Source organism: Choloepus didactylus, chromosome 2, assembly GCF_015220235.1.
Source record: "Choloepus didactylus isolate mChoDid1 chromosome 2, mChoDid1.pri, whole genome shotgun sequence".
Lineage (NCBI taxonomy): Eukaryota > Metazoa > Chordata > Mammalia > Pilosa > Megalonychidae > Choloepus > Choloepus didactylus.
In genome coordinates, this window is record NC_051308.1 from 231,776,010 (window position 1) to 231,793,611 (window position 17,602).

The window sequence follows — 17,602 nt, forward strand, 5'->3', positions numbered from 1 at the left end:
GCCCCAGTTTTCATTACCAGCTCTAATAAGTCTTAACATTATTAAATGCCAAGCGGACGACAGGAAAAAACGGACTCAGGGAAGGATCTCTCTTTAGCGCTTAAAGAGGAGAGCTCTTAAACCCCTTCTTTGGCGACTCCCCGCCACAAATGGGGCAACCCCGGGAGAAAGCATTTGTCAAGAGTAAGAAGCCAAAACAAAGTTGCGTGTGCACCCCACCCCCTGCCTGCCCCTTTGCCCCAGCAGCATCTCGGCCTCGACCTGGCCCACTTGGGTGGAAGTCAGAAGGTCTTTTCTCCTTTAACTTGGCAGTGAAACTGATGTCTGAGGCCTGGGATAGAACCGAAGGTTTCATTTGGGAGATTCACCCGGTTGCCTGTGGACTGGCTCAGGTACTCAAATTAGAAACTGAGGCAATTTGTCCACAGATGGATAGACAACCCTCTCTCACAGTCGTACTGCCCATTCACACCCATCTGCAATCATACAGCACACCACGCAGAATCCCACTTGCACAAACATACAATCCAGGGCACTCTGACCCAAAGGCCCGTGGACAGTCATACGGGGTGAGGCGGACGCTCCCAGGCCAGTCAGCAGACAGCAGTCAGAGCGCCTACCCGCCCAGCGTCACTCAAAGCCGACGGGGCTCTGGGACAGCAGGCCGGCCGCCTTCCGAGCTCAGGGCATTTCTGCACCTCCTCTCCAGGCCCAGCACCTGTGTTCTCAGCCTCCCCCATCTGCAGCCCTGCAAGCTCCTGCTGAACCCGCGAAGATCTGGGGCTTCCTGCTTCTGCTGCGGGAAAACCTCTATCCAGCGAAGCTGCCGGTGAGCTGGTTTTCTAAGCAGTGGAAGCCCCTGAACTCCTCTGAGTCTGTTCACCATCTTCATTCTTTCATTCTTTCTGAGAGGACATTGTGTCTATTTTGTGCTTCCTCGCAGACCGAATTGGACACACAACACCCCGTCCCCACCCCTATAAAAATCAAACCTTCCCCCATTTCTCCAGGGGTTACCTGTCAGAAGGCTTGTCCCGGATCTGCCCGGAAAAGATTATTCAATTTCTATGTCCCCTATCCCACACAAAAAGGTCCAACTATTTTCTTTCCAGTACACACTGAGGTAAGGATTGGGTCCCAACCACCCTCGCTCCCCCCACCCCCCACCTCCCGCAGGGCCCCCAGGGTTCTGGGGCCGCCGGGCCCCAGCCAGGGACTACTTGGCAACGCAGGGCCGCTTCCCATCGGCCGGCCGCACAGCAGGGCGCCACGCACAGCTCACTCCCTTTCTTCCTTTTGTCCGGGGCGGGACTGCGGCTCCACTCCGGACCCTGAATGCCAATAGCCCGCCCCTTCTCCGGCTCTAGGCTGCCCTCGCCCTGGGCTGGCCCCCCTTCCCTTCAGGCCTGGCTTGTGGGGGCTGGGCCTCTCTGGGAGTTGTCTTTGGAAGCGGGCTTTGTCTGTGAAGTTCATCTTCAAGGTTGAGAGGGACCGCTGAGAACTTGGAGAAAGACCTGGGCTAGGAGTGTGGCTGAGAGGCCAGCGGGGGGGGAGGGGCGTACCGCGAGAAGCCTCTGGAAGGAAACGAACAAATGCGCTCCTCCCAAGTTTCCAGGTCCCAGCGCGCTCCCCTACTTTTTCCAAAGTCACTGTTTCGCAGGTTTGGTGGCCCCAGCCTTCCTGTTCTCTGCCGACTGCATCCCTGGGTGTGTGTTTGGGGGCCTGCTTCTTTCTTCCGGTCAGGTCCGCACATAACGCACACTTACTAAGTCACAAAGTGCCAGCACGGGTGTGTGCGTGTGTGGGATGTCTTGGAGGAAGGACTCTTCTGTCTGCCTGCTTCCCCCGTCAAAAAAACAAAAGCACAATTCCCTTTCCCGGGCGTGCAAGCGCTGGAAAGAGAAAAGTCTTCCTTAGCTAATAGCGAGAAAAGTCAGGGGCCAGCGTCTGACTCCAAACTCCGGGAAGCCGCGCTAAGGGTGGGAGGAGAGGATATGGGGTCCGAATCTCTCTCCTCCATCGGGATCCACACACCCGGTGCACCTGGGAACTTCTGGGAACTTGGCCTCAACTCCCCGCCCCGCTGGCGCGCACAGAAGAGGAAAGCGCTTAAACGGCGCAACCCCCGGCTCACTCCCCGCTGTCTCGGTTCCGGCCTTGGCAACGCGGGACTGTGAGCCAGGCAGCGGCCCACGCGGCCCTCGCTAATTTTTATTGATTGCAGCGGTCAGTCAACTGTCAGGCTGGGTTTCAAGGGACCGTTTAGAGAGCGTGTGCGGGTCTGGTTGACAAATTCACTTAGAGAGCCGCGGGCGGGCTCCTCCTTCCTCCTCCTCCCCACCCCTTTGCCCAAGTTTCCTATAAATAATTGATCGACATCCCGACTAGCAGCCAACACGCCAGCCGCGGCGGACACACGCAGCGGAGCGCCGGGCTAGACGCGGCGCGCGCGGGGGATGCAAAGTCAGCGGCGGACAGTGCTCCAACCCTTGGCCTGGCTCCCCGGGGACGCAAAAGCCTTCTGCGACCCGGCTCCGCCCGCGCAAAAGAGGTCCGGCACACCGAAAACGAGCTCCGGACAAACTCTGGAAGACTCTTGGCTGTCCCAGGGCCGGCGAATTCTCCCGCTAACGTTCGGTTCTCGTCTTCGAGACGGAGAAGCCAACCCGCAGGGCCGCACGCTCGCGCGTGGGAAAACGCGGACTCGGGCTCGCGGGTCCTGGGCGGATCCCTACCTTTGTCGCCCAGGATGCCGTCGATACTGTGTTTGGCCTTCTTTTCGCCGTCGTCCTCCTTCTTGTCCGCTTCGTCCTCCTCCTCTTTCTTCCCGAACTTGATTCTGAGCACGCGGCTAATCGAACTCACTAAACCTCAGAAATTCAAAGGCAAAAGAGAGAGTATAAGTTGTTGGGGCAAGGGAGCGCGAGATGGCCTTGGCCCCTGGGAGAAAGTCACGAAGCCCCCCATCGCCCCCCACAACCCGCAAGGGAATTCAAACCACACACACTCAAACACACACTTATGCCTATACACCTACCCCAAGGCACGTGTACAGTCACCCACTTATGGAAGCCTGATTCACACCTGGGACGCACATGCCGGGGCATAACCCAGTTGCAGTCTCATACACCTCCTTGCACACACCTGTGCCTTACACTATCCTATACCCTAGATGCACTCACACCTAGGCACACTTCCCCTGAACCTCCCTGGAGACACCCCCCCCCCCGCCCCTGTTGCTATCTGCACACTCAGGTGTGCTTCTGGCCCTGTATGTCTGAATGTACGTGTACACACACACACACTCACTCACACCAGGCTATTTTTCTTCTCATCAGCAACATGGTCTAAGGCTTCCGGATCCACTGATGGTTGATGATTGGTGGCGGCGGCAGAACAGAAATGATGACTTGGAGAAGGGGTCCCAGGAACCCCACAGAGATCATGCCTCCTGGGGCAGACCCATTTCTCTTGTCCACTTCTCCAGGAAAGCTCTAAGGGGGACTTCTCTTACTGCCCAACCTTCTAGGTCAGCTTTTTGCCCCTTCCTCCCTCCCTTCCTTCCTAACTTCCTTCCTTCCTTCTCCCTTCTCCTTCTCTTTCTTTCTTCTCCCCCTCCCCTGCCATCCAACTTTCTTTTCTTTCATTAGTCCTTTTTATCTTCTTTTCATTTCTGATTCACTCCAGTGTCCTACCTCTCCTTGCCCTCTTGCTCCTTTTCCTCCCAACTTTTCTCCAAGTCTCCTTCATCCATCATGTCCCCTCCTCTCTCGCACCTCCATCCCCACCAAAGCAGAGCCCGGCCAGCCTGGGATGCGCTCTGCTGACTCAGCTGCCCTCTCACCTGAGGGCACAGTGCTGCGGTCACAGTGCCCGTCCTTCAGCAGCCGGTCCCGGATCTCCCAGCTGAACATGCCTGGGTTTTCCCTCTTGTACTCCTCGATTTTTTTCTCCACATCCGGAGTTGCCACCTGCTTCAGAGGTGGAGGTGGGAGAGTGGGAGTGGAGAGATGGGGTAGGGGAGGGAGATACTTTTAATATCAACCTCCTAGGAACCCCAGGCTGGGCTGGTGGCCCTGACTTCCATGCCCTGCTTCTGAGATTGGCTTTGCCCTTTTAAGAAATCTTCCTGGCTCCCGGGAAGGCAGCTGGGATGGGGGGCTTAGTGATAGGTAACAGAAGAGAAACCTCATTAGGTCACCCCTCACTCTCTCAGGCAAGACTGAGGGCCAGGAGTTAGAAAACCTGAAAAAGGGAAGCTTTCCACTGGTCTGGGATGACAGTATGGGTTCAGGGCAGATGTAGGGAGAGCCCGGGTCTGGCTCATTGGCCTCAAAGTCCTGAGAAGCCCTGACATCACTTATGCTCATCCTTGAGAAATTCAAATAATGGAGGGGGGTGGTTTCTGGGAGTAGGGGACGCTCTCCTACTGTACTTTCCATAGGGAGCATTTGGACATCCCCGATGCTACTGTATGGCACAGAGTAGTGAAAGGGGCCAGTGTCAGGACCCCCCGACCATGGGGATGCCTGCTGCCAGCCTCCGCAGCGAAGACACTCACTCTGGGCTTGCTGCCGCCAATGGCCCCAGGCCGGATGGACCCTGTCTCCTGGTAGCGGCAGAGAATCTTGGAGACACAGCCGTGGGAGACACGCAGCTGGCGAGAGATGACACAGGGCCGGATGCCGTGGTGGGCCATCTCCACTATCTTGTGGCGGATGTGGTTGGGCAAGGGTCGCCCGTTGATGAAGACCCCGCCAAGCTGGTTGACCCGGCCTTGGCCAAGAGGAGTGGACACTGGACAAGGGCGGGGAGATGAGGAAAGAGAGAGGCACGGGGTGAGATGGGAGAGATACTGAGTGCACCCCCCTAACTTCAGTTTTGTTTGAGCTCCAAATCCCTGGCAGTGGATCTCGGAGGCCCCCATATTTAGAGCTGTGGCAGGTCAGCAGCTGGAAAACAACTGTTGTAAAGCTGAAGGGAGGTCCTGCAGAGATCGAGGGAGGGGTCACTGATGCAAAAGTCCCCCCAGGTCCCCCCAGGTCTGCCACACTATGGGGAATAAGGACACTCCAGGGAATATGAGAGCAGAGCCAAGAGGGTGGTGGAGCTCGGAGACTCCGAGACCTAAGGGGCTCTGTCCCCCCAGGCCACAGCTTGGGAGCTTGGGCTGCAGCTCTACCTAGCCCTCAGAGAGGTAAAGAACCTGTGAGAGGTGGCTCATCTGGACAGTTCCATGCCCTAAGTGTCAAGACTGTTCCATTTTATCCGAGGCCAGAAGGGGCTGGCTGAGTCCTACTTGTTCAGCCCTGGTTGGGGCAGCAGAGCTGTCCACCCAAGGTGGAAGAGCTGAGACTCAGCTGAGGAACCCACGATGTAACACTGCTGGCTGCCGCCTCGGGGCGGGGAGGGGGTGCACCTGGCTCTTCCTTCGGAGACTCCCCATTCTTCCAACCCCGCTCAGAGCACTAATTTCGTTTTGGGACAGTTTCGGGACACATGCCAGTGTCGGCAAGCTCCTAAATCAAAACCCCAATTGGCCTCAGAAAACCATGAACTGTCCCTCTAGGTTCCAAGAGTCAGGTACACGTGCGGATCAGAGCCTCGGAGTGGGGGTGACTTTGGGAACCGGGGAGACAGACACCCCTGGTGTGCACTGGGGAGGGGAGGACACCAGCAGACGCCTTAATGCAAAGTCTACACAATTTCTTGCAGAAGGTTGGGGGTGGGGGGGACACACCCGGTGCACTAATCCGGCCTCGATCCCCCCAATTTAGGGACTCTGCGGCTGCGGAGAGCTGGCAGATTAGAACGATTTCACAGCCGCGGGAGTGGAGGGAGCTGACGGTGTAATTGGAAGGGAGGAGGCGAGAAGAGGCTCCGGCTGCTGAGCTGTTCCTACCGCCCCCTCCGTCGCTCCCCCGGTCCCCCCACCTCTCTTTGTAAAAGTAGGTGTCTGAAGCCACCCTCGGATTTAATCAGAAATCGTGCGTCGCCGAGTCCGAGTCGCTCGGTCTCCGTGGCGGGGTATGCCATTAGCTCTCGAGAGCTCTCGAGGGCCCAACTTTATATTCAAGAGCCTCTTTAGCGACCGGCACTCGGCTCTCCTCAGTATTCTCCGTCATGTTGGGCAAATATTGTTCTAATCCGCTGCGCGTCCTCGGCCGCCTGTTTTACTTTCATTCGCTACAGCAGAGTGCCACGGCAAATCCCCGGGCTTGCGCGCTCTCCCGCCTGCGTGGCTGCTCGCGCGCACTTGATCACGGAGCCGCTGTCTTCGCCTCTGTCTAATTCAGGGACCCGACGCTGTCTCTCTGCCGGAGGGACCCCCCCCCCCATCACAGGCTGCCTGCCCGCCCACCCCTTCCCTGCTTTCTCTCCCCAGCCTCACGCACAAGGGGCTCACACAATTACAAGAAGAGTAATTAAAAATAAAAGTCGCACAGATCTCCAACCACTTCTCCATGACACCCTGGGCTACCCATGCCCAGAAGCAGAATGACTCTCGCAGGGACAGGTTGAAGGCCTTCCTTTAGTTTAAAAAGAAAACAAAACAAAAACGCAGGGAAGGATTCCGGCCGTGCGCGCCCGAGCCCTTTCTCGAGCCGGGAACCCGTGGCCTCTCGTCCTCTCCCCTCACCCCTGGCGCTGGAAATTTAGGAAGGACACGTTACAAAATGAATACTCTCCCCCTCATTTGGACATTGCCGTGTCCTCTCGCCGTCTCGGGATTCTCTCCCCGGAGATGTCCAGAGTTCGGAAGCCGGGGTGAAAAGTTTTGTTTAAAAAAAAAAATGTTTCTATTTATTATTTCAGATTAGTTTGTTTCCAGGCTGAAAAGCAGGGGGGTTCTGAGTGTTGAATCGGAAGAAGCGGACACGGCTTCGTAGCTTAGACATATAAAGTATCTCACATTTTGGGCGTCTGTTGATATTTCGAAATAAAGGGGTTTGGAAGACTATCCTGGGGGGTGAGAAGTGCAATTCAAAACGAGAGTAGAACTCCCCGCAGCCGGCGAGCGCGGAGAGCCGTGAAGTGTCTGGAAAAAAGTATCCGAAATCGTGGACACATCTGAAATTTACTAGGACCTGAAATTTACCGGGAGCCGAAATTTCCTAGGAGTTGAACCCTGAGGGAAAGGCCCCCAGCCCGCTACCTGGGAAACCGAGGCCGCAGGTCAGCGACACCGACGCAGAAGCTGACAAGCACCCGTCCCAGGAACTTCCAGGGTCCCGCGCCCGGACTCGGATCCAGGAGAGAAGGGGACCCGAGTGCGCCGCCGCCGCCAGCCCCTCGAGATCGCCACCTCCGCCAGGACCTCAAGCTCCTGGAGGAGGAGGCGAGGCGAGGCAAGTTCGGCCGCTCTTACCTTCCAGAGGAAACCCGGTGCGCGGGTAGTTCTGCCCCGGAGCCGGCCGCATCATCCTCGGGACGGTGCCGGGAAGCGCCGCCATTCTCGCGCACGCCCGGGTCGGATCCAGAGTCGGCAAAAATCGCTTCCCGTCCGCTCCCTTTACCCCTGCTGCGATCTCTTTCTTTCCTCCTTTTTTTTTTTTTTTTAAACCTCTTCCCCCTCCCCTCCACTCACACTCCGTACCCCCACCCCACCCCCACCCCGGGCTGCAGTCAAACCCGTCCAGAAGCTGGGGCGGGGGGGGGGGCGAGGCGGGGGCAGAGGTGGGGGGGAGGGAAGGTGGCGACGAGGAAGTTCAAACAAACAAACACACCAGCCCCAAGTCCGCCTCGGCCCGCTCGGCTCTGCCAGAAGTTGTGGGGGCTGATGCGCCCGTCAGCACGGGGAGACCCCGCCGGGCCGTGGAGCGGGGCTAGGGGGGACGCGGCCGGAATGCCGGCCCCCAGCCTGGGACCCGCGAGCGACCCGCTCTCGCGCTCGGGGCCAAAGTTTCTGCGGCGAGAGGCTGCGGAGTGGATTTCTTTCTCGTCTTTATTTATATATTTATTCCCTCGCTCTCGCGCTCCCTCCCTCCCTCTTCTTCTCCTCACTCCTCTCCACGCCTTCTTTCCCCAGACGACACTCGCTACCCCCTCGCACACCCGATCTCTCACCCCCTCCCCCTAGAAGACTTGGGGAGGGAAGAGGGTGCCTCCTCGGGTTTCGGGGCTTGAGGGGAAGCGACAGGGGCGACGGGGTTGGGGAAGAGAAGAGGAAAAGCGAGAGGGGCAAGTGATCAGCTGGATAAGTTGTGCAAAGTACCCAACTGGAGTACTCGGAGGAGGAGGAGGAGGAGGCAGCGAACGCGATCTGATAGGTTCGGACTTTTCTTTTATTCATGAGGAGGGAAGGGAGCCAGGGCGGAAGGGAGCGGAAGACCGATAACGAAAAGAAATCGCCAAGGAATATATATTTTGTTCTTGTTTCTAAGCCCCAGCTCGACCTCGTTTGGGGGGAGAATTTGAAGGGCCCGTTCAAACAGAGGGAGCAGAGGCAGGAGAGTTGGCGGGTGGGGGAGAAGGGGTGGGGACCCAACTTGGTCCAAGTGTCTTCCCCTGATGAATGTGGGCCGGATCCCCCAAGTCCCCAGCCCCGTGCTCGCCCGCGGCCGCTCTACCCTCCCGGCTCCATGGGAATGTCTGTCTGCGGCCGGTGGCTTCTCTGGGTTCTCCCTTCTCTCTGGCGTCCCAGGGACAGAGTCCGCTGGCTTCCACCTCTTCTGCCTCATCTCCCTCGCACACTGAGATTTCTGCGAGTGGGACCCATCGGGGAAGCGCTTGGGGTGACTTCACGGGGAGAGATTTATGACTTTCTCTGAAATAATGGCTGCGCCTCGGTGTCCGTTCTTCTCTGGCTCCGAGAAGCCCCGAGTGGCGGTGTCTGGGACTAGTGCTTGGGAAACTGGATCTGCCAAGTGTTAGGGACGCGGCTCTTCCTCCCCTGCCCGCCCCCGCCCTTCGCCCATCTCGAGGCGGGTATAAACCCCGGTTCTCTACAGCTCACCCTCTCCCTTCCCTGCCACCGCCCAGGACCCTTTTCCAGCAGGTGATGCGGAGTCCTGAGGATGGCCCGCAAGTCGGGGCCCGGGGATCTGTGGGTTCAAAGGGGTGGGAGGTGGCGGGAGGAGCGAGCGGGTTCGGGACCTGGCTCCCCAGAGGCTCAACTCTGAGCTTCTCCGCTCGCGGGCTCGGAGCCCCAGGGACGCCCCATTAAACGGTCAGAAGTGGGGGTGGGGTGACCAAAGGTCCGGCAATTCTGAGCTCTCGGCGGCCAGAGTGACCAGCCGCCCCCGCCTTGGGACACCGAGTCCTGGGGGCGAAACGCCCTCCCAGCGGGGCGGGACGCCACGACTGCAGGCCTTTTGTCTCCCCGAGGAAAGAGGTCTCCGGCCCAGCGCTGGAAGCAAAATACAATAAAATAAACCCGCCCTCAAACTCTCCTCCTTAACCCCCCCAGCCCGCCCCCTGCCCGCCCTCTCCCAGCGATAGGGTCAGCCTTGTCTTGGCCTGGGGGTGACTCTCTGCGGGCGGACTCCCCTCCCCTTCTCCTCACCTGTGACCTTTGCCCCCCTCAGCATGTGACCGACTCCCCCTTCCCTCTCCCAGCAGTAGGCTTTTGGGGAGGGGGGTGTCCCTCCGGGAATGGAAGGCTGCCTGGAAAACTTAAACCCACGCCCTCCAGTGGCCCCAGAATTGATGAGGGGGTGTCCAGGCAGCTTTAGCATTGGAAAAGGGGGACACCAGAATGCCTGACCCCCACTAAGATGCCAGTTTACCTGCTAAGATTTCTGAGTCTCCTTCCTTGTTGGGGGGGCCCTATCCCACTATGCCCACTTCCCACTGGGAGATAGGGAGAAGCTTTAAGCCAGGTGTGTCTGGGAGAAGGGGTGGGACTTGAGTTCTGAATCCCCTTTACATCTACATCTTGCTAGGGTCCTAGTCGGCCTTGGCCTGGAGAGATGCGTGAGTCAGTGTATGCATGTGTGTGTGTGTGTGTGTGTGTGTGTGTGTGTGTCTGTGTGTGTGTTCATACATAGAGACATAAATACTTGTTTATTTATTCATTCATCACTGATTTTCCTCCTTGCTTGAAGGAGTTAAGGCACCCTTTCTCTGTATTTGTGGGTTCATCCTACCAGTGAGGTATGTATGATTGTGGGTTTATGCCCTGTTTGTGTGTGTGTAGGCCAAGGAGGGTTTGTGTGTAGGTCTACTGTGGATTTGTGGGCCAGTTGGAGTAAATGTGTCTTTCTCAGTGAGTCTGTGTCTGTGTTTATATTTTGGGGGGTCTCCTTGTTGTGACTTAGCATTGCTCCAAGCGCCCATCAGGAAGCTGTGAGTGTGTTTTGGTCAGTTCCCCAGGGAGAGAGACCTCTGGAGCCGCCCTGGGCGCAGAGGGTGGAAGGCCACGTCCTTCCCCGCAGACCTACAGCCGGCGCCGGCCAGTCTCCCGAGCCGAGTGGGGAGAGCGCACAGCCGGATGTCTCCCTTCGGGGTCCGCCTGGGACACTCGGAACCCCAGACGTCCCGCGCTGGGGCCACCTTCCCCTCGGCATGGCGCCCTGCCCTCCCGGCGCCGGCCCCACGGCTCGACAGAGGACTCAGAGCCGCGGGTCCAGTCGCGACCGAGGCCCCAGGCAGGCCACGGCCTCCGCGCCCGCCGCGCCAGCCCTGCGTTTCCGCGGCCTGGGGATTCCGTGGGCCCCGGCGGGCAGGCGGCGGAGGGGAGGGGAGGGGGCTGTCCATCGGAATGAGCGTGGCCGTTCTCGCCTGCTGGAGACCAATTTCACAAATGATTTTTGCAACAATTAAGAAGTGTGGCGGGGTGAAATGGCGATTTCACATCCAGCAGGGGAAAGGCGGTTCACCTGGAAACTGGGGCAGCTGCAGCTGGGACAGGGAGAGAGTAACTCCCCCTCCTCACATTTCCTCTTGCTACCCCTCTTGCCCATATCCACCGCCCAAATCTAAGGTAGTCAGCTCCTAGGACTTCAGCTGCTGCCATAGGGCTCCGGGCTCCTGCCAGGAATGTGTTGGGCTGGACGGGGCCTAGGACGTTTTCTTCCTGAGCCCCTCAACTTCCCTCTCCCTCGTGCTCCCCACCTTCTTTCTCTATCCCCTCTCCCCATTTAGCTCTCCCAGTCTGGTCTACATTTCTCTCCCCCTGACCCCACCCCCTTTCCGCTCTCTTTCTTTGTCCCCTGCACAGTCTGGCCTCTGTCTGTCTTTCTGTCACTCTTTCCCTTTTCCCCGTGTCTCTCTGACTTCTGACTTCTCCCCAGGGCTTTTCCCCTCTTGTTGTTGTCTCATGAACACGCGTGCGTGCACAGTGCTCTCTGGGCTGTAGTTCAGACCTTGAGTCCCTGGAAGGACCCTTTGGTCCAAATGGAGCTGGGCCAGCATGTGCCGGGAGGGGTCCTCCTAGGCTGTGGTTTCTCATGGCGGGGTATCAACATGTCCCTAGTCCAGCCTGGCCTGAGTCAAGTTCTCCCCGCTTCCCCCACCAAGAAATGACTCCCATCTCAGTGCTCTCTGGCAGGGACAGTTGTTCCATCCCTGCACCTCTGCCCCTTGGGTCTGACGTCTCTATACGCACTGCCCCCCCCCCCCCAAGTTCTCAAATCAAAGCCCCCAAACCCAATTAAAATGAGAAAGAAGAAAATAGGCCCGAGATACAGGAGCAGGTGAGACCCAGGTGGATTTCAGCTGAGGACACCTGGCCTTTCTCTGAGGCTCCCCCAGACGGTGAACAAGCAGGAAGCATGGCATGACTGGGGCACCCTTCTCCCCACCCCCAATGGCCAGTGGCCTGTACCCCTACCCCAAGAGCGACGACACTTTATTTCAGACCCCTGTGCAATGAGCACTTTTTCAAGGTGACTAGCCAGTAAATCTTCCTTTACAGGGTGGTAAATCCACCTTGAAAACCAGAGTTTCAATTTCTCTGGGGCCTTTTGCATCTTCAGAGGCTCGGGCCTGCACCGCTGGAAGGGGCCAAAGACAAATGGGATGATCCAGTCTTCAAATGTTTGATAATGAGGGAGGAGGGATGGGCATGGGGGTGGGGAGAGAAAGGGAATATCCACGAACAAAGAACTCTCTAGAGGCTCCCTTCAGGTTCCAGAGGCCCGAATTCCTCACTGCCACATTTGAAGAGACACCCTTGTAAAAGAACACCTTTTCCTCACTCCTCCAATCTTTCATTATTATTTTTTCCTTAAGAAGTAGGACTCTTCTACAAGTGACCTTGAAATATCTGCCCAAACCTGAATAGGAAGGAAAGGGGAACTGAGGTGTTTTCTTGCTTGATGTTTCGACTTTCCCCAGGAAAATAAAATAGTCTGCACTGGATGCCAGTTCTCAACAACAACCAGGCCTCCCCCAGGTGAGCCTCCTTCTCTGCTGGTCCTCCTCCTCCTTCTCTTCTTTCTCTCCCTCCCTCCGTCCCTCCCTCCTCCTCCTCCTCCTCCCCCACCTCGCCTTCCTCCTCGTTTTTTCTTCCTCTTCCCTTCTGCACCCCTTGTCCTCTTCTTCTCCTTTTCCTCCTCCCCCTCTCCCCCCTCTTCTCCCTCCTTCCCAGGCTGGCCCTGGGAGTCTGTTACCTCCTGACTTTATTCCAGAAATAAAGAGAACTGAGGCTTAGAGGTGGCCTGCGAGGTGCCGAGGCCGCTCTCACCATGTTGTCCAGGCTGCTGCTGGGCCTCCTCCTCCCCCTGGGCTCCCCTGAGCTCCCCTGGGCCCCCCCTCTCACCCACTGCTTTTCCACTGGCATCAAGGCCACCTTGACAGGGGCTTGTTCCCCAATATCCATGAAAACCTTTCCTCTCTGACAGTGCCTAGTAATCCCTCTTTCCTCCCACATCCGGTGTGGGAAAAGAGCCCTCCTGGGAATAGGAGAGTGTCCACAGTCAGGTCCCAGGGGACTAAAGGGGAGGGAGGGGGTTGGCGAAGGTCGTGCATGTACTGGATGCGTGTATAAGAATATGTGAGGCCAAGCGCATGTGTGTACCTGGGTAAGGGTATCCGAGGGCGCATGGGAGTGTGCCTGCGTGTGCATATGTATACATGTGTGCAGACACGAGTGCACATGTTTGCACGCAGATACAAGGCAGTGTGTGTAATGGGAGTGTCGGTTCCTGAACCGTCTGAGAGCCTGAGGAGGGAGTCTCCTCCCAAGCTCCTGGCAGCCTGAACAAAAGCCCAAGTGTCAGATCCACTGGGCTGTCTTCTCTGGCCCCTTCAGATCACTTCTCCAAGTTCAGTTTGCACCGAGTCCAGCGTTAGTGGGTTGTGGACTGCGCCCTTGGACAATTACCTTATCTCGGCCGTTGTATCTCTGGAACCAGCACAGCATTTTCATTAAACAACTCAAAGGAGGGTGGCGCGCCCAGCGCTGGCTGGCCCAGAGCTCAGGGCTGTGTGAGAGTTCCAAGGCGGTCCACGAGCCCAGACTAACTTTTCCTCCAGGCCCCTAGGCTTTTTGGGGGTGGGGTGGGAGGAGAATGAGGAGAAGATCAGACGCTGCCTGTTCCCTGTTGTAGGACTGCTTATTGCCAAGGGGCAGCTGATGGAATTGGGTTCTGTTGGTCCCCCAGGTTCAGGGCTCCTGCTTCCTCCTGTCTTTAAGAAGACCCCTCCTCAGTCATGGGGCATTTAGTATGGAGGGGTCTTTCCTCTCCTGGGTACGGGAGCAAAGGGCTTGGTAGAAGCTCATGGAAACCCTGCAAGGGCAAGGGCCCTTTTTGGGCTTATTCTCTGCTGTATTCTGAGGTGCCTAGCACCATGCATGGTAAAAGCTAAAAAAAAAAAAAAAAAAAAAAAAAAAGTGATTGAATGAAAGAATGAATGATTCTAGTATAAACTGGGGCTTCTGAAGCAGGATATCTGGACTTGGGAAAATGCTGGAAGACCATGGCTTGAATCACACACAGCAGTTTGCTGTGTGACATTGACCTTTGGTTTGCTCTCTCTGTGCGTTTTCTCGTAGGTTGGGACTCAGGAGCATCAGGAGGATGAGTGGTCACGTGAGCCTGGTGAATGATGCTCAAAGAGTACTCACAACACAGCCGACCCAGGCTGTCTTCTGCAGGGGTGACAAGAGTCCATGGAAACACCCAAGCCAGGGCTTGGTCCACGTTTGGCACTCAAGGCATGTTGGCTTCCCGGCTTCCCTCATCCTCTAGACTGCCCCTGGGGCCTTTTCATACTTGACTCTGCTATACTAGGGCTGGTCCAGAACACAGAGGGGCTCAGTAAAGAGCTAGGTTGAACGATGGAGGTTCAGCTTGACCTTGGGGGCCAGCATTAACAACCAGCATCACCAAAGGCCGACTCCATGCCAGGCATTCAACAACACACCTCTTAACCTCACAGCCACCCCGTGTGCATAGATATTGACATCTCCATTGGACAGAGGGGGAAACTGAGGCTCAGGGAGGCTCAAAGCCTAGTCCAAGGTCAAAGAGCTATCAGGTGGTAGGGAAGAGATTTTAACTTAGATCTCCTTGGCTCCAGAGCCTACCCTCTTTCTTGTTCCTTGTTGTTCTCTTGTGGCCTCGGTTTCTTTCTTTGTAAACCAGGTGATCCCCAGCATCAAACACAGAGACTGGCACATGGTAGGTGCTCTGCAGGCATTCAGTTATATGGATGAATGAAATTGGAACATTCTAATGACTGTAGGATTTTATATCCTGCCTTGGGAGTGTGTGTGGGGCAGGTGGGGGTGGTGGTGGTGGTGCTGCAGGACCAGAGAATGTCAGCCCTGGAGGGAGACCTTGAGATGACCTTGTCCAAGGAGTCTGCAGCTCGAGGAGCCCCCCTGCTCCCTGGGGGCTTTAGTGAAGCCAGAAAGGCTTTTGCCTGGCTTGGTGGCTGGCCTGAGGGAGGAGGTGGCCTATCTGGGGGTGCTCAGGAGCCCCCAGTGGGTGCCAGGTCTTCATTGAAGTGTGGAGGTGGAAGGGAGAGTGCACTGCATATTTGTCTAGGTGAATTAAAAGCACAATCCCCATTTCCCAGAGGGAGCAGTTGGTTCATATTTATACATTTAGTCTTACAGGTGTAAAATAGGTTTCCTTTATGCTTATATAATAATTTTTCATTTGAATTTCAAGGCTTTATTCCCTTCTTTGGATTCAAGTCTTCCACCTGAACCCGATTCTCTCCATAACCATTAATTCCTTCATCATAAAAATGAATTCCATCTAATTCTCTATAGTGGCAGTTAGAGCAGATCAAAAAGTGCCTTTGCAAAGGGGCTCCCCCCACCTTCTGCTGTCATAGTTTTCAGCTTTCCTGTGCACCTCACCACCCTTCCAATGCTGAGTTTCAGAAATCAGGGCTTGGAGCAGAAAAAGTTATTTCTCTCGCTTGGAAGGGTGGTGTGTGTGTGTGCGTGCATGCGTGTGCATGCACTTGGGTGTGCATGGGTGTGTGTGGGTGTTTTGTAGAAAATGCTCCTCTCTTTCAGGAAAGCCACAACAATGGCAGTAGCTGCAACAAAAATAATAGCAATTCTCTACTTGCCGTGAGCCAGGAGCTGTGTCAGGCATTTTGCATACACTATTATTTAGTCGTTGTACAAATCCATGAGGTAGATACCTATATCCTTGTATCACAAGTGAGGGAATGAAGGTCCAGAGACGTGGAGTAAGATTGTGCAGGACCACACAGCTAGAAGGTAGCAGGGCTTCTAAAATTGTTTCTAAAATTATGAAATAGTTCACATACACAGCACGGCTTAGGTTGTGATGCAATGGGCATGCACACACACAGTTGACACCCTCACACACCCCTCCCCTGTATTCCCTTCCTTCTCTCCCCAGAAGTAACTGCAATCATGAATTTGGCATGCATCCTTTCCACATGTGCTTAGTAGGCTGAATCACTCCCAAAGATATCAGGCCCTAATCCCTGGAGCCTATACATGTTTTGTTAAAATGGAGAAGACTCTGCAAATGTGATTACACCAAAGCTCTTGAGATGGGGAGGATTATCCTGGATTATTGGGGTGGGCCCTAAATGCTATCACAAATGTCTTCATAAGAGAGAGGAAGAGGGGGGTTTGAAGAACAGAAGAAGAGCAGGAGATGGGACCACAGAGAGAGATTGGAGTGATGTGGCCACAAGCCAAGGAGTGCAGCCACCAGAAGATCAGAAGAAGCAATGAACGGGGTCTCCTCCAGAGCCTCTGCAGAGAATGTGCCCCTGCCAACACCTCGATTTTGGCCCACTGTTAATGACTTCAGACCTCTGGCCTCCAGAACAGTGAGGGAATAAATGTGTTTTTTTAAAGCCACTAAGTTCATGGTAACTTGTTACAGCAGCCCTGGGAGATTAATATGCATGCTTTTATATATATATATTTTTACTATATATTTACATATAAATATATGTTTTTTTTTACAGTTTATATGGTAGTATACTGTAGGTATCATTCTGCAACTTGTTTTTCTTGCTTAGCGTAATGTTTTTGAGATTTATCCTTATCAAGACAGGTTGCATTGGTAAAAAGAAAAAGAAGAGTCTAGTTCATTGGAAAGATACAGGTGGATCCATTCGTATCCCAAATGGCCCTCTTGTTACTTCTACAGAATGGTCTGCTGGGCAGAGGCTGGGGTGGCTCTGCCTGACTTGTCCTGAAAGGGCAGGGCCATGCTTACCTTCCCTGTACCCCAGCTACGCAGGCTCAGGTGAACGTGTGCTGGGAAGGTTGAGCTCACTAGAGCATGGGAGAAAATATGGGGACCTGTTCTAAGCAAACATATGGATTCCATGTCCCTGAGACCTTGGAGAACCAAGAAAAGGCCACGGAAAAGGAAAACTCAAGTGGAGATGAGCACGTGTCTGAGTGTTTGAACATGTGCATGGTGCGTGCATTAGAGCAAGAGCTCCTTGAGGGCACAGACACGTGCCAGGGCCGTTGAATGAATGAATGAGTATGATCGGGTAGGGATCCCTCATGTCACTGTAAGTATCTGGGTATACATGATTGCTATAAGTTGATCTAAATTGTAAGGCTGTAGGTGAATAAATGGCTATATTCCATGAAGTTGTCTAAGAAAGTGCCATTTACACTGTTGTCCTGCACTTTACTGTTTATAGATTTCATGTTCCTGTTTTAAAAACCTGGTTTTCATTTCAAAATTGTGTGGGATAAAGGCAGGCTATTGTTATCCCCGGATAATAGAAAACCGGGAGTGAGGGCGGTGAGGCGGTTTTCCCAGTGTCATAGAGCAAGCACGTGGCAAAGCTGGGTTTAAACCCAGGTGGGTCCAGTGGGTGGGGCTCAGCAAGAGGCTATGGGTTTTGAGGACTTATGAGCTAAATTTCCATCTTGGTTTCAATCCTCGTGAGCTGGGTTTCCTCGGGCAAGTTACTTAAGCTCTCTGGACTTTTGTTTCCTTGTTAAAGAAATGAACACTGTAACACTTAGCTTATGGGGGTTGCTGGAGAGATAACGCTTGCTCAGCATCTGGCACTTAGCAAGGCTCAGGAAGGGCAGCTCATTGCTTTTCCACAATTGAATTTTATTTTTCCTCTTGCCATCCATAACCTACATTCCACCAAAAGAAAAAGAAAAAAAGAGAAAAAAAAATCAGCAAAATTTAGAGAAGCAAGCAGCCAAACCAGCAGCGAAACCTGGCATCAACTG

General features: G+C 55.0%; 1 protein-coding gene across 4 annotated transcripts in view; it reads right to left on the minus strand.

The window, feature by feature from the left end:
• The window catches only part of PAX7 (paired box 7), a 101,503-nt gene extending 94,049 nt beyond the window's left edge, over nt 1-7,454 (minus strand). For 3 of the 4 annotated variants that reach the window (XM_037818682.1, XM_037818678.1, XM_037818686.1), the window contains exons 1-4: nt 7,370-7,454; nt 4,562-4,797; nt 3,845-3,974; nt 2,736-2,864 (exon numbers count right to left, since the gene is read on the minus strand). In XM_037818682.1, the coding sequence (XP_037674610.1) occupies nt 2,736-2,864; nt 3,845-3,974; nt 4,562-4,797; nt 7,370-7,454 (580 nt within the window). Of the gene's footprint in view, nt 1-2,735; nt 2,871-3,844; nt 3,975-4,561; nt 4,798-7,369 lie in introns of all 4 variants that reach the window. The other variant, XM_037818679.1, reaches the window with a different exon arrangement.
• Nucleotides 7,455-17,602: the final 10,148 nt, after the last annotated feature.